The sequence below is a fragment of the Psammomys obesus genome, unplaced genomic scaffold (assembly GCF_907164565.1).
Source record: "Psammomys obesus unplaced genomic scaffold, mPsaObe1.curated_primary_1811, whole genome shotgun sequence".
Classification (NCBI taxonomy): domain Eukaryota; kingdom Metazoa; phylum Chordata; class Mammalia; order Rodentia; family Muridae; genus Psammomys; species Psammomys obesus.
In genome coordinates, this window is record NW_026594428.1 from 18481808 (window position 1) to 18495106 (window position 13299).

A 13299-nucleotide genomic window follows, 5' to 3' on the forward strand; every position below is an offset into this window, starting at 1 on the left:
ACAAATGACAGGAAAATACCATATGTTTCATAGTTTTTAAATAATTTATGCACATAAGTTAATTCAAATATCACAATTTTATGCCATGAGAACGTTTATTTTACAGTTAGTTTTTAATTCTTTTACCATTGTGTTTTTTTTCTAGTGTCTCTTTTTTCTAGACCTTTAAAACAAAATTTGTCAGAAGTTAAAAGAGGAACACATTCTTCCTGCTGAATAATATCACATTTAACTTACAGGTTATGAACCAGAATTGAAGCTGCTGGGAGGGCCACACTTAGTGGTGGTCCCAAGATAGCCCTGAGGTCTGCGTAGGAAAATATCCTATATAAACTATAGCAAAACTCTCATCTCAAAATAAAACACTCTGGAATTTACAGTAGTATTCATAATTCAACAACTTTACAACATCTGGAAACTGATTTATGGAAATTATAGAAATGACAGAGGAAAATGCTTCCCATTCAGAAAACAGAGCTCAACCCAGAGGCAGACCTGACCACTGACCATGCAGAAGCCTGCTTCCATTCCATACCCGCCCAGCCTCCACTGCTGAAGATTCTCATATGCCCAGGCAACGCTGGGCACGACTCTCTTCTTATTGATTTCCAGAACTATCAGTTGAACCAAGCAAGTCACTTGACCGGAGCTCTGGGTTCTAACACCAGCCTAATTCCACTTCGGGGTTCAGGGGGAGGATGGCTGAGGCTGATATAGTGTCCCTCACACTCTCCGAGAGGTGTATTTAGAGTTGCACCATTTTGAACCAGTTCCTAGACCTTTCTAACTGGTGTTGTTAGGTGCCTGATTACTACTCCTCAAAGTTCATAAAGGGTCAGGTCAGCACAGCCCACTGCTTTCCCTGCAATGGCCAGCTTCATTTTTCTTCCATCTACATTTTCCTCTAAAGCAACAGGAGGGGTCACATCACAGCCAAGAGAATGCCAGCACCGGTCAGCAGAGCTAAGACCGAGGCAGACTGAGGACTGCCATTGCGCCCTTAGCGTAAGATGCCAAGGGCGACCCTGTGCCGGCCCCACCAGCCTACCCCCATCCTCAGGAGGCTCTTCTTGGGTCTGGCTCCCTCCTTCAATTGTCACATGCCACAGCTAGAGCTGAATCTGACACAGCCACATTATTTGCTCCTCGCCGCCTGGGTCAGCACTGTGTTCCAGTACAACAGTCTAGGTAGAGAAAACTCCAGCCATATCAGGCTTCACACTGTCGGGGGACTCCAGGTACACCCTCGGGCCTTTCAACTTGTCTGAATGTACACCATCAAAACAGGACAGGTCTCAATGACATTTCCTGGGGGTCACTGCGACCCACTGCAGACAGAACATTTACAAGCACAGAGTCCTGGCCCTTTGGTTTGCACGTTTAAGTGGGTCCCCATTAATAACCTGCTGCTGAGGGCTGCCAATGGGGCTTCGCCTTTCATCACAGTCTTACTTCAGGCAGAATATGACAACTGTATCTGTTGCACTGGCATCCAAAAGTAACACCTGAAAACCAGCTGAACCAACCCAGGTGGCATACCTGATAGCATTGTTGCTTCTGTAATAATAAATAAAGCCTCCGGGAGAATTTCCAGCCACTTATCTAAAATGTTAGGGAATACACATGTGAATTCAGGGGCAAAGAAATGACTAGCTGACTCCAGTTACACAGATGTGCAGAACTGGGAATGAGTGACTAAGACATTGCTTTTCATTTTTTGTGGTTAACACTATGCTCGCTTTAATGGTCCTGACCTTTTGTTATAAATGTGACCTTTTTTTGTTTTTTGTTTGTTTGTTTGTTTGTTTTGTTTTGTTTTTAAAGATCCATCACAGTCTGGGTTCCTTCATTCATTCTCTAGAAGCTGTTGCCCTCCATACTGTTGCCCAGCTTGAAGGAGCCAAGGGCTGGCAGCACAAACCAGAATCCAGACAGTGCCCGGCACTGGAGACTTGGGGGAGCCTGCTGGAAAACAGTAGAAGAGAAAAGGCTCCTTACAACATAGGAGGAGGGAGTTTACGGTAAGACACTGTCCCTCTGAGCAGCATGGGGAGTAACTGTTGACGCTTCCAGACTCCTGGGGGTGGCAAGCTTTCCATCATTTCAGGACTGAAGCCGGGCCCCTCCCCACAAGCCTCTATCTCTCCTATAAAGTATCTCTACTCCAAAGACCTGCTCCCAGCTGCCAGCCTGGAAGGAATGGGCAGAGACTGCTTGGCACACCCTCCTGAGTCTATAAACCCATTCTCTAGCCAAGATCATGAATCCTCTCTATCCTGAAATGCAGGACGAGCCTCCAAAGCTGAGAGGAAAATGCCTTGCCACTATGACTTCATTCTGAGGTATCCAGTGTGGCCAGGAGCTTGGTAGAAGCTGAAACAAAGTTACCAAGTCCCTCCTGCCACCTGCTGTCTTCCTTTAGCCCAGTACACTGCCCAAGGCTGCCATGCCCCTTGCGCATAGCTTTCCCTGACCCTCCCTGATGAGCCTGTAGGTTCCTGCAGAATGACTGCAGACATTTTATTCTTGAAACCAAGGAGAAAGGACCAAAGGACCAGAGCAAACAGCTCTGAGGAGAGCTACGGATGGTCATCTGGGGTTCAGTCACCTCTGCTGTTGCCATTAACACAACGGTTACACCCAGAAGCAACTGAGTGGCTTCGTGTCCAGAGCTGTTCCCACCCCCGCAGTCCCCATAAATCTCAACGGAGAGACAAGTCCCCAGAACTCACTTAGAGAGCAGCAGTGACACTATCTTAGAAATATTTCTTCTGTCCAGTTTAATCCTAATCGACACAAACATCAAAAAGATTTCAAATACACTTCAGCTTTTCCCCTAACTCTATTTATGTATAAATCCCTGAGAGGACACCTGTCAGCTTGGAATTCACTATTTACAGTTAATAAACACAGTGCAAGCAGAACCCTGAGCCTGCTCCTCTGCTCTCCCAGGACAGGAGAGCGGACCAGGCCTTCCTTCCAAAAAGCAGAAGGCAGAGCTCATGTCCGGAAGCCACACACCTGCCTTCCATCCACTCCCGGAGTTTAGAGGTCTCAGTCTGATAATGCATTGGGACCACCAGCGACTTCTCAAGAGCCTTGTTTTTCTACCATTTTAGACCTCAAGGCATCTGGTGCAAGGATGAGCAAGGAGTTTAATCAACTGGGGAAGGAAGCAAGTGGAAAAAAAGGTGATGCAAAGAGAATGCCTGGGGATGGGTGTCACAGCAGGCACAGAGATACTTGCTGGACACAGGCAAGAAAGGGGCTATCTGTCAGCCTCACCCCCTCTCCTCTTGTGAGTAGGTAATTGTTCAACAAACAAAAATCATTCCTAAGCAATGCTGCTGGATGTTGGGGACCATAGGGTTGATTCTAGACCTCAGGGACTGATGACATCTCTAGGAAACCCCTCAACTAGAAGGAGATAAAACTAGTGACATGGCCTAAGAATGAGGCGCCTCCTTCACAAGAATGCCAGTAGCTTTGAATGGATGGGGGTTTCCTTCCTTTTGACAGGAGTGAACTTCTGTGCCTGCACCTTCACTTCCCCCTACCCACTCTCACACCAGGTGACCCTGAAGGTCCAGACAAGCATTGGTAAGTGGGTGCTGTTCACAGGCTCCTCCCATATGGCACTCTGGACATCACCCCTGCTTCCTTTCCTTTGAATGAGGAAAGAGGCTTGGCAATGTTGTCCTTGACTGGGGAAATTCCTGAAGGCTCATCTACTATGCTGAAGAGCAGGCCTCCCACTGGACAAGCTAGGACTGCACTTCAGGAGAGACACCAAAAAGGCTCTACAGCACAGTATGGCCCGGCCTTCTCTTCACTGGGATCCCTGAGTCTCACAGCTTAATATATCTCCTCCTAGGAAGCAAATTAAAGCTCACCAGGAAGTAGGAGGAGGGGAATTTCCCCAAACTTCTGGACATCTGGCGGTTACCTTCTCAACATACAAGGCCCATCAGATAAAGGCAGTTCCACAGAATGGGGAGAGATGCCAACTCACATCCAAGTTGAAAAAATAGTAGTAATAATTCCCTGAAGCCAGCCAGCCTTGCCAGTTTGGAAGCCAGGAACAACATTATCCTGGTGCCTGGAGAGGGCTAGCATACTTAGGGAAAGAATCCCACTTCCAAACACTCAGGAAACAAAGGAAGCCACTAGCCCCTTGCCACAGCGCCCATGCTTAGCAGGGAACAAAACTATACATCTCTAATAGGTCAGCGGCAGGAACCCGGCCTTGGCAGGGTTATGTGCCACTTCTAATGTGACCTTAACACAGTGTAAACAGGACGTGTGATCTGGCAGTGCACTGATGCCAACTTACAGAAATGGAGCCTTTTATGGGAGTTCAAGTTGGGTGTCCAGGAAGAGCCCTTGAAAATGAAATGAGGGCTTCCCACAGGCCCTGCTGAGAAGCCTCAGTCCAATACTAAGGCAGTGGTACCCTTGGTGCTTGCCACAGCAGTGGCACACAGCTCCCCTCTGCAACAGGGAAATGGATTAAAACTGATTATGTTATACCTATGGACAACCAGCATGAGGGATGTGGACTGGAAGCCTTGCGGAAGTGCCTTGACTAGGAGTGGTGGGGCTTGTGACTAGCTAGGCAGTGCTGCAAATTACATACATATGGCAGGAAGATCCACAATGCCAGGAAAGCCAGTAAAGATGACCCCAAAAGATAACTGAGGTTGATTGCAGTCCTCACAGCCTCCAAGGAGATGTAGCCAAACCAAAGCCCTAGGTCTCAAGAGTGAATCCAGCCAGCTAATATCAGTAGTTCTAGAGCAGAGTCTAGACTAAAGCATTCATCTTGGTATTTGTCTAGGGTTACAGAGAAACTTATTAAAATTTGATTTTTAAACACGGAACAGTGATGCCAGTGTCAAATCTACCAGGGAATAGCCTGAGGTCCTGTTTTATGGAGTTTGGGGGAAAGCTGGTAAGAGATCTGTTACCTAATGCCCAATGGTACCAACTAGGAAGGAATAAGCTCAGGCAAGTGAACTACCACCACCACCAGTGTGAGACAGACCTCAGCAATGGGCTTCCCAATCAATCTAATATTCTGAATCTATAGCTTCCAAGTATTCACATTGAATATCCAAGTAAAGTGCATGTGCGACAGATACTCTAAGACCCAGCTGGGATTTCTCAGTGCTTTGGAGATAAGAGAGTAAATCCCATCTCTGCCTTACCAAAGTCCCCACATAGTAGTTCTATCAAGTTGGCGTGGGGATGAGCCAAGCATGGGGGCCACTCATCAAAGGGGAACTGTCTACACACACAAGGGACTCTCTGGAGTTGAAGGTAGGCCACCATCAGAATGCAGCCACAGGAAAACCTTCCCTAAACTACTCTGTCTGGTATGCAGTGTTCCCACCAGCTCTGAAGATCACCTGCCCACCTCTCAGAAGTGAGCAGTATTCTGACTTTCCTACCCTCTGCATCTTGGGCAACTTTAAGGATATCCACGTTTGCTGTTTGCAAGCACATATGACTTAGTTTCTACTGCTCATTTGTTAAATCTGCCTCCATTAAATAACCGGTTTCACTCAACCAAGGGCCATCTATGGATATAACCTAGAACTTCTGCTCGGATGTGGCCCGTGGTAGCTCAGTAACCAAGTAGTTTTCCAAAGTAAGGGGAACACGGACTATTTCTAACAGGATCTCAAGGGCAGGCTGTTTGACCCCCCCCCCCCCAGGGGAGGAGCAGTCTGTTAGGCCACAGAGGAGGACTTTGCAGCCAGCCCTGAAGATACCTGATAAAACAGGGTCAGATGAAAGGGGAGGAGGTCCTCCCCTATCAGTGGACTTGGAAAGGGGCAGGGAGGAGACCAGGGAGGGAGTGTGGGGTTGGGGAGGGAATGAGGGAGCGGGATACAGCTGGGACACAGAGTTAACAAAATGTAACTAAAAAGAAAAATAAAATTTAAAAAAAAATAAAATAACCGGTTTCCTCAAATCACCTGGACTATGGTCTATCTAAGCCCCTTTTTAAAATGACTTTGGTCCTGGCGACATACATATTTCTGCAATGTGCCATAATCAGTTTCAATGATATGGTTGATGATGGTGGTGGAGGTGGTGGTGGCAGAAACAAGAGTTTTAAAAATGAAGGAAAGAAGTAAGACTTTGTCTTGCTTGATCACTTTGAATAGAAGTGATTTGCCTTTCTCAAATACAAACAGCCATTGGGCATCACTCAAGTTAATAGGAAAAGCTAGTGTGCAGGTAGGTGTGTCCATAGGACACGAGAAGGCAGAGGCCAGAACCAAATGGCAAAGGGGGAGAATCCCATGAGTTTCTGTGTAAATCACACAGTCACTACAAGTTTTTATTGCTAAAGACAGCATTTTAAACAAAGGGTCTCCAAACACAAGTATTAAAACTGACTTAATTACAAGGAGCCTGTCACTTGTAAAATGCTGCAATTCTTCATAAATAACAAAATACAAAATTATGTGAAAATGACCTTTGATAAATTGGGTTTTTTAATTCTTACTTGGGGTTCTCTAAGGATGACTTCTAGGTAAAACTGCCCTGTGGGTGTATGGATTGCTCAGGGAACTGGTTTTAAACAAAACCACCTGTACTTTTTCCAATTCTGTCTTGGGAGCAGTGTGGACTACCCTTCGTGGATGTAGGAAAGGAGAATGGCCCAGCGGCTGGGATGCAGTCAGGAGCGTCCCTCTCTGGTGCTGTCTGCAGCACCCGCCTCCTCTCAGCTGCCTCCCTGTGCTGCCCCCCACACCAGGCACAAGTGTACCACGCGCATCATGCCCCTTTCACGTCCTTTTCCTCCAGCGTGGCGCCCGCCTTTCTTTCTGTGCCTCTGCCTGGCGCTTCCTCTCTGCTTCCTCCGCCTTCCTCTTCTCCTCCTTGGCCTCCTTGTAGCGCCACTTAGGGATCTGCAGGTAGGTGCTGTCCTTCGTGCTGCCCTTGGGCGTGGCGCGCTCAGGCTGGAAGGTGGGCGCAGGGGCCTTGCTGATGCGCACTCTGGGGATCACCACGCCTGGCCGCACGCTTCTCCTTGGCAGCAACTGCAAAGGCAGGAGGCTGGTCCTCCGTGTAACAGGGGCAGGGGTGGACCTCGAAGCCCCAGGCGACTGGGGAGACCAGGGGCTGGCTGTGGGGGTCTCCAAAGTCTGGAACTGCGGCTCACAATCCTCGACCTTGTTGCTCTCCTGCACCTGGGAGTCCCGGTTGTCCCTAGCTGCTAGGATTTCCTGCACCGCCAAGCGTCGTTTCCCCACACAGGGAGGGTTCTCTGGGCACACCGTCTGACAGATGACAGCAACAGCGGGGCTGTAGAGGCTTGTGGTCATCTTGACCATGTGATCAAGAACACCTCCATCTTCCAGACTCTGGCCCGAGCGGGAGGTCAGAGTGGACCGAAGGAACGCAGTGAATCTCTGCAAGCAATTTTTGGAACCTGCCCTCTTCAACTCCGCCTCCGAGGGAAGCGGCAATTCCAGCTTGTACTTGTCCCCAAACTGCTCAGGACAGGGTCGCTCCATCAGCCTCTGCATGACACGAACGGCCTCCTCTCGGCCTGTGTATGCAGCCCACTCCTGCGGTGACATCCCACGACGGGGATCCCTTGCTTGAATGTCTGCCCCTGAAAAAGAAAAACACACATGAAGCATGGTACTCCTCCACAGGCCAACGAGTGATGGCAGGATTCCAGACAGTGCTTACAGGGAACAGGCCCAGTGCAGTCACAGTTCCCATGCTCACAACCTACCACCCATAGCCTTGCAAATGTCTCTTCAATAGTTCATCTTTCCTAGATTAAAACAAAACAAAACCTGCCACAAAACCAGGCAAGGCGTTTCAGGTCTGTAACCTCGGGCACTTAAGAGGCAGAAGTGAGAGAATCTCAAGTGTGAAGCTAGGCTGGGCTAAATAGTGAGTTCTAGGACAGCTGAGGCTGCACACAGCAACACTGTCTCAAGAAGCAAAAAGAAAAAAACTGAGCAAACAAAACTCCGACTTCAGTAATAAAATGGCAGTGTTTGTTTTACAGAAGCAAGTCTCCGTGAAGCTGGGAAGATGGCTTGGTGGGTGACGGTGCCTATCACCAGGAATGACAACCTGGATTTGGTACCTGGAACCCAAGCATGATCATAACTCCTGCGTGTGCGCCATGGTACATGCGCTACTGTGCCACACACACACATATATACACATCATCCATACACACAAATACACATACACACACAAACATACACACACACAAATAAGTGAATAAATGTAATTTTTTTAAAAAAATAATTTTTTTAGTGGGCCCCATGATCACTGAACAATGAGAGAAGAATGTGCTAGCAATGAGGAATGGCCTAAGAGGGACTGGCAAAGCCTGATGCCATCTCATCTCTGTGGATAGCTATGGTGGGTCTCATTCTGTCAACATGGTAATGTTCTGCTATTTGTGTGGACTGGACAACTGCCTCGACAAGCCAGTGGGCACTTCAGGGTGGAGGCCAAACATCTCCCCCTGCATGTGAGAAGTATGTATTTAGCAAGGCTCCTGATAATATAACGGGAGGGGAGGTCCCAGCGGCTAAGGCAGCCACCTGAGGCTGCAAAGCCACTGATGGAGAGCCAGGCACCCCAGCCTTGATCTTCTATACTCAACATAATCATGCCAGTTAATTTTGTATTTGCTCGGCTATGCCATAGTATCCAATGGTTTGATCAAACACTAAGCTAAATACAAGCCTGAAAAGGTTTGAGTCTAAGCCGAAAAAGTTGCTTTCCAAATGCGGTGAGCCTCATCCAATGACTTTCGGGCCCTAAGAGCAAGCACAGTTTCTGGAAGCAGAGGCTCTTGCCTGCACGCTCTCTGTGGATTCCAGACTTCCGAATCTTCCTTACACCAGTCACTTCCTGACAATCCCTCTACCATGTCCCCCTCCCCAAAACACATTGCAAACTTAAATACCAACTCAGATGAGACCTGCACACACTTCAACTTCTGCCTACAGAAATGGATGTAGAATTGCTGTTCAGCTCATCTTGGTCCAATCTCAGCCCAACATAGCTAAAAGTTATGCAGGGATTCAAGTCCCTTTATACTCCGCTGGCAAAGCATGCAGGAGAACTGGGCCAATTATGGAGTCTATGAGCTCCCTAGGGGCCCAGCCAGCAGTAGCATCTTCATTCACATCTCACACAGACCCACATGCCTGACGCGTGGTGGCTGACTAGTTGTTCCAAACCAAAAGCATGGGGCTCGGACACTCCCTGCCCCACAGACTCACAGCAGCCTCCAGCTCAGAAGGCGGCTTCACCTAAACTCACCTGCTAACCACCTTAGTCCCATGACACACTAAAGCATAGTTGCCTTAGAAATGTGGCAATTATTTGGGATTGGAATCCAGGAGAACCTCATTAGCCAGAACACAATTTATAAACTAGCAAAAATGAAAAGGGGGCAGTAAAAACGCCACTGCAAAAATAGATGACACATTAAACCTTAATTAATTGCATGTCACTTTAAAAGGGAACAAACTGCAGAATTAAAACCTTAATGAACACTGCATGAAAGAGACATTTTTCAAATGCTAATGAAAAGTGAAAGGAGTGGATGTCCAGAGCTTCGCACTCTTCCTCCTACCTTTTAACATGATCAGAAAACAAATGCTATAAACCAATCCTATCACAGTAGCCCTGGATCCCAAGTCACCATGCCCCAAGTTAGTGACCCACTTCTCAAGAAAGTGCTGCTAAGGACAAGAGCAACTAAATTATGAGTGTCAAGTTCAGCTGCCCCTGGCCTCCACAAGCTTGTGACCCCAAGACCTCCATTGGATGCCAAATTATGAGGTGGCCCAGGTCCCGCAGATAAACTGGTACATTTGAATAGAACCTATGCATATTACCCTATACACCAGTGGTTCACAACCCCTTTGGGGTCGCATATCAAATATCCTGCATATCAGATAGTTATATTAATGATTTATAACAGTAGCAGAACTATAGTTGTGAAGTAGCAATGAAATACTTTTATGGTTGGGGGTCACCACAACATGAGGAACTGTGCTAAAGTGCCACAGCATTAAGAAGGTTGAGAAGCACTGCTCTACACTGAAACATCTCCTGATTACCCATAATTCCTAACTCAATGCAAATGCTATCAATCGTTGCTACACTGTGTTTAGGAAAAGGCAACAAAAAAGGTCTGTTCATGGTATGGTGTGTGTGTGTGTGTGTTCTACCAGAGCCAGATGAAGCTACAGACACAGAATCTAAGACATGTGGCTGGCAGAACATGCTGCAGTACTGGAGATTGAACTCCGAACCCTGTACATGCCAGGCAAGTCCTCTACCATCCTAAAGGATGACTCACACTTTGTACAAATACCTGTCAAAGAGTAGCAGACCTTCAGCAATGCTGCTATGTCCATCTCCTTACTGTGGATCACCAGCCTCCTTGCTCCCAGCCAGCACATTTCACCCACTGAGCAAAACTGGAGACATGACTTGGACTCTCACGGTTGTGTCTACAGGCTGCCACAAAATGCTCTACTACACTCAAGGCAATGTTATACTCAGCTCTAACCAATACATCATGATCGGTGTAACCTAGGGTTGCTCAGTGTTGAAAATATTGGAATTTGGGGCCAACACTTTATTAATTTTTTTCTTATTCTTTCTTATTAATTCTTCATTTTTTATTTATTGAATCCTTTCTTATGGGGCTAACCTGTGTACTGTGGAAATTTTAAGAACATCCCTGGTCTCTGAAAGATGCCAGTAGTAAGCCACTTGTTGTGAGAGCCAAACTCTTCTTTGGCAATGTCAAATATCACCTAGGAGACAACATGCTCCATCTCAGAATCACTGGTCTAACCTGAGGACTACGGCCCTGTTCCCAGCCAGCCACCCGTCTATCCAAGCAGGCCACCAGTTTGGGTCAGTGACCCCTAGTGAGCTGTTTTGCCTCCTGCTGCTGTTGACTCCTACAGATCACAGGCTCAGAGGCCTGGTGATTCCCCCAGAAGCAAGAGGTGTCCAGTGGGGCTGGGAAGATGGCGCCGGGGTAAAATGTTTGCCAGGTGATCATGAGGACCTACGTTTGGACTCCCCGCCCATACAAAAAGGCAGGCACTGGGCATGGTGGAGTGACTTGAAATATCAGTTCTGGCAGACAGAGACCGGAGGATACTGAGTTCACTGGTCAGACACACTCTAGCTGAGTGAGAAAGCTCCAGGGTCAGCAAGAAGCCCTGTCTCAAAAAAACACAGTGTTCTCAGTTCAGCAGGGGCCTGGATTTCAGTGGTGGCCTGGGACCCGGCTTCTGGGTAGATAATGGGGTTCTGTTTCTCTCAGGAATAGCTAGAGCACTTTAGGGTAAGGGCTGTGTGTGCCAGACTGGGGTGTGGAAAAGGTTTTCCACAGAGTGTTACAGTTTAGTTCTCTTAGAATGAGATCGCAGGTGGCAATGGAATCTTGGATGTTACAAAGCCTTTGGTGATACCAAAGTGTTAGAGCTCTTAATTAAGCTGCTGTGCTGAGCACAGCACAGGTGCAGGCAAAAGCCCATGCCTGGTGGGCTTGCAGCCAAGACACAGGCCTGGTAAGCCCCAGGCCCAGCAAGGCCCAGTCCCAGTGGGTTAGAGGGTAGGCCCAGTGAGAGAAGGCCCAGTGGGAAATAAATGATGAATCTCAGATGGCCAGGGTGGAAGGTTGATGGTATCATGCTGCACGAAACCAGCCAGCATGTACGTACCCCAGCACATTTATTTAAATTGAGGGATTTATAATCTTTGGGCAGTAGGAGGGATTTATTGGGTGAATGTGTTTGATTCAACAGGGTAGGAGGGTCAGTGATACTTGATTTACATGTAGTGGTACAGTCCCTCATTTTCCCTGCAGTCACATTGTCCTAGAAGGAGAACACAGAGTCCCTCTGTGGTAGGCTCCTGTCCTGTTCCTTGTTTTCTCCCTCTTCTGATGTCAATCTCATTTGCCTTTCTAAATGAGGATTGAGCATCTTACCCAGGGTCCTCCTTGATTTGCTTCTTTGGGTATATAAATTTTTGTATGTTTATCCTATATTATAAGTCTACTATTCACTTATAAGTGAGTATATACCATGTGTGTGTTTCTACTTCTAGGATACCTCACTCTAGATGATCTTTTCTAGATCCCACCATTTGCCTGCAAACAGAAGGACTCTGAAAGACTCTACCGTGCAGGGTATCAAAGCAGATGCTGAGACTCATAGCCAAACTTTGGGCAGAAGGGGGAGATAGAAAGACCTGGAGGGGACAGGAGCTCCACAAGGAGAGCAACAGAATAAAAAAATCTGGACCTAGGGGTGTTTTCTGAGACTGATATTCCAACCTAGGATGATTCATGAAGATAACCTAGAACTCCTGCACAGATGTAGCCCATAGCAGTTCAGTCTCCAAGTGGGTTCCCTAGTAAGGGGAACAGAGACTGTCTCTGACATGAACTCAGTGGCTGGCTCTTTGATCACCTCACCCTGTGGAAGATCACAGAGAAAGACAATGCAGCCAGTCCTGATGAGACCTGATAGACTACGGTCAGATGGAAGGGGAGAAGGATTTCCCCTATCAGTGGACTGGAGGAAGGGCATGGGAGGAAAAGAGGGGTGGAGGAAGAGTGGGATTGGGAGGGGATGAGGGAGGGGGCTATAGTTGGGATACAAAGTGAATAAACTATAGTTAAAAATAAATTTAAAAACTATAATTAAAATATTTTTTTTAATTTTTAAAAAAGAAAAAAGAAAACTTTAAAAAAAAGGAGAACACAGTACTTAATTATCCTATAGGTGGGGGAATCTCCAAGTACAACTGAAGGTCACTGCTAAAAACTAAGATCCTTAGCAGGGTGGGGTATTTCTAGGCATTCCCAGATGCTTGTTGGACCAGTTTTCTTATCAAGAAAGAGTCCAGCCTGTAATCTGCCCTGAGGGCTGTGTGACATTCCTTACAAAATCTGGGGGGAAAAAAGTCACCCAGATCAGGGGAGACTTTTAGAACCTGGATGAGAAAAGGGAATCTACTATTATAGACTGAGCACAAGCAAATGGATATCCTGAGACAGCAGACTTTAACCTAATCCAGCAAAGCTCCACAGGAGAGCAATTAGAGGACACCCAACATCAACCTCTAGCTTCCACAAATGTACGAGCACATACAGACATACACACATACATACAGAGTGGGGAGGATAAGTCAACAGGCTAAGAGGAACTGGTGGACAATCATCATCATCATCATCATCATCATCATCATCATCATCATCATCAT

General features: G+C 47.1%; 1 protein-coding gene across 1 annotated transcript in view; it reads right to left on the reverse strand.

Annotated features, from left to right (window-relative positions):
- Positions 1-23: 23 nt before the first annotated feature.
- The window catches only part of Ankrd33b (ankyrin repeat domain 33B), a 76947-nt gene continuing 63671 nt past the window's right edge, over positions 24-13299 (reverse strand). Inside the window, exon 4 of the mRNA XM_055619025.1 lies at positions 24-7633. Coding sequence (XP_055475000.1) covers positions 6801-7633 — 833 coding nt within the window. The 3' untranslated portion in view covers positions 24-6800. The remainder of the gene's footprint in view (positions 7634-13299) is intronic.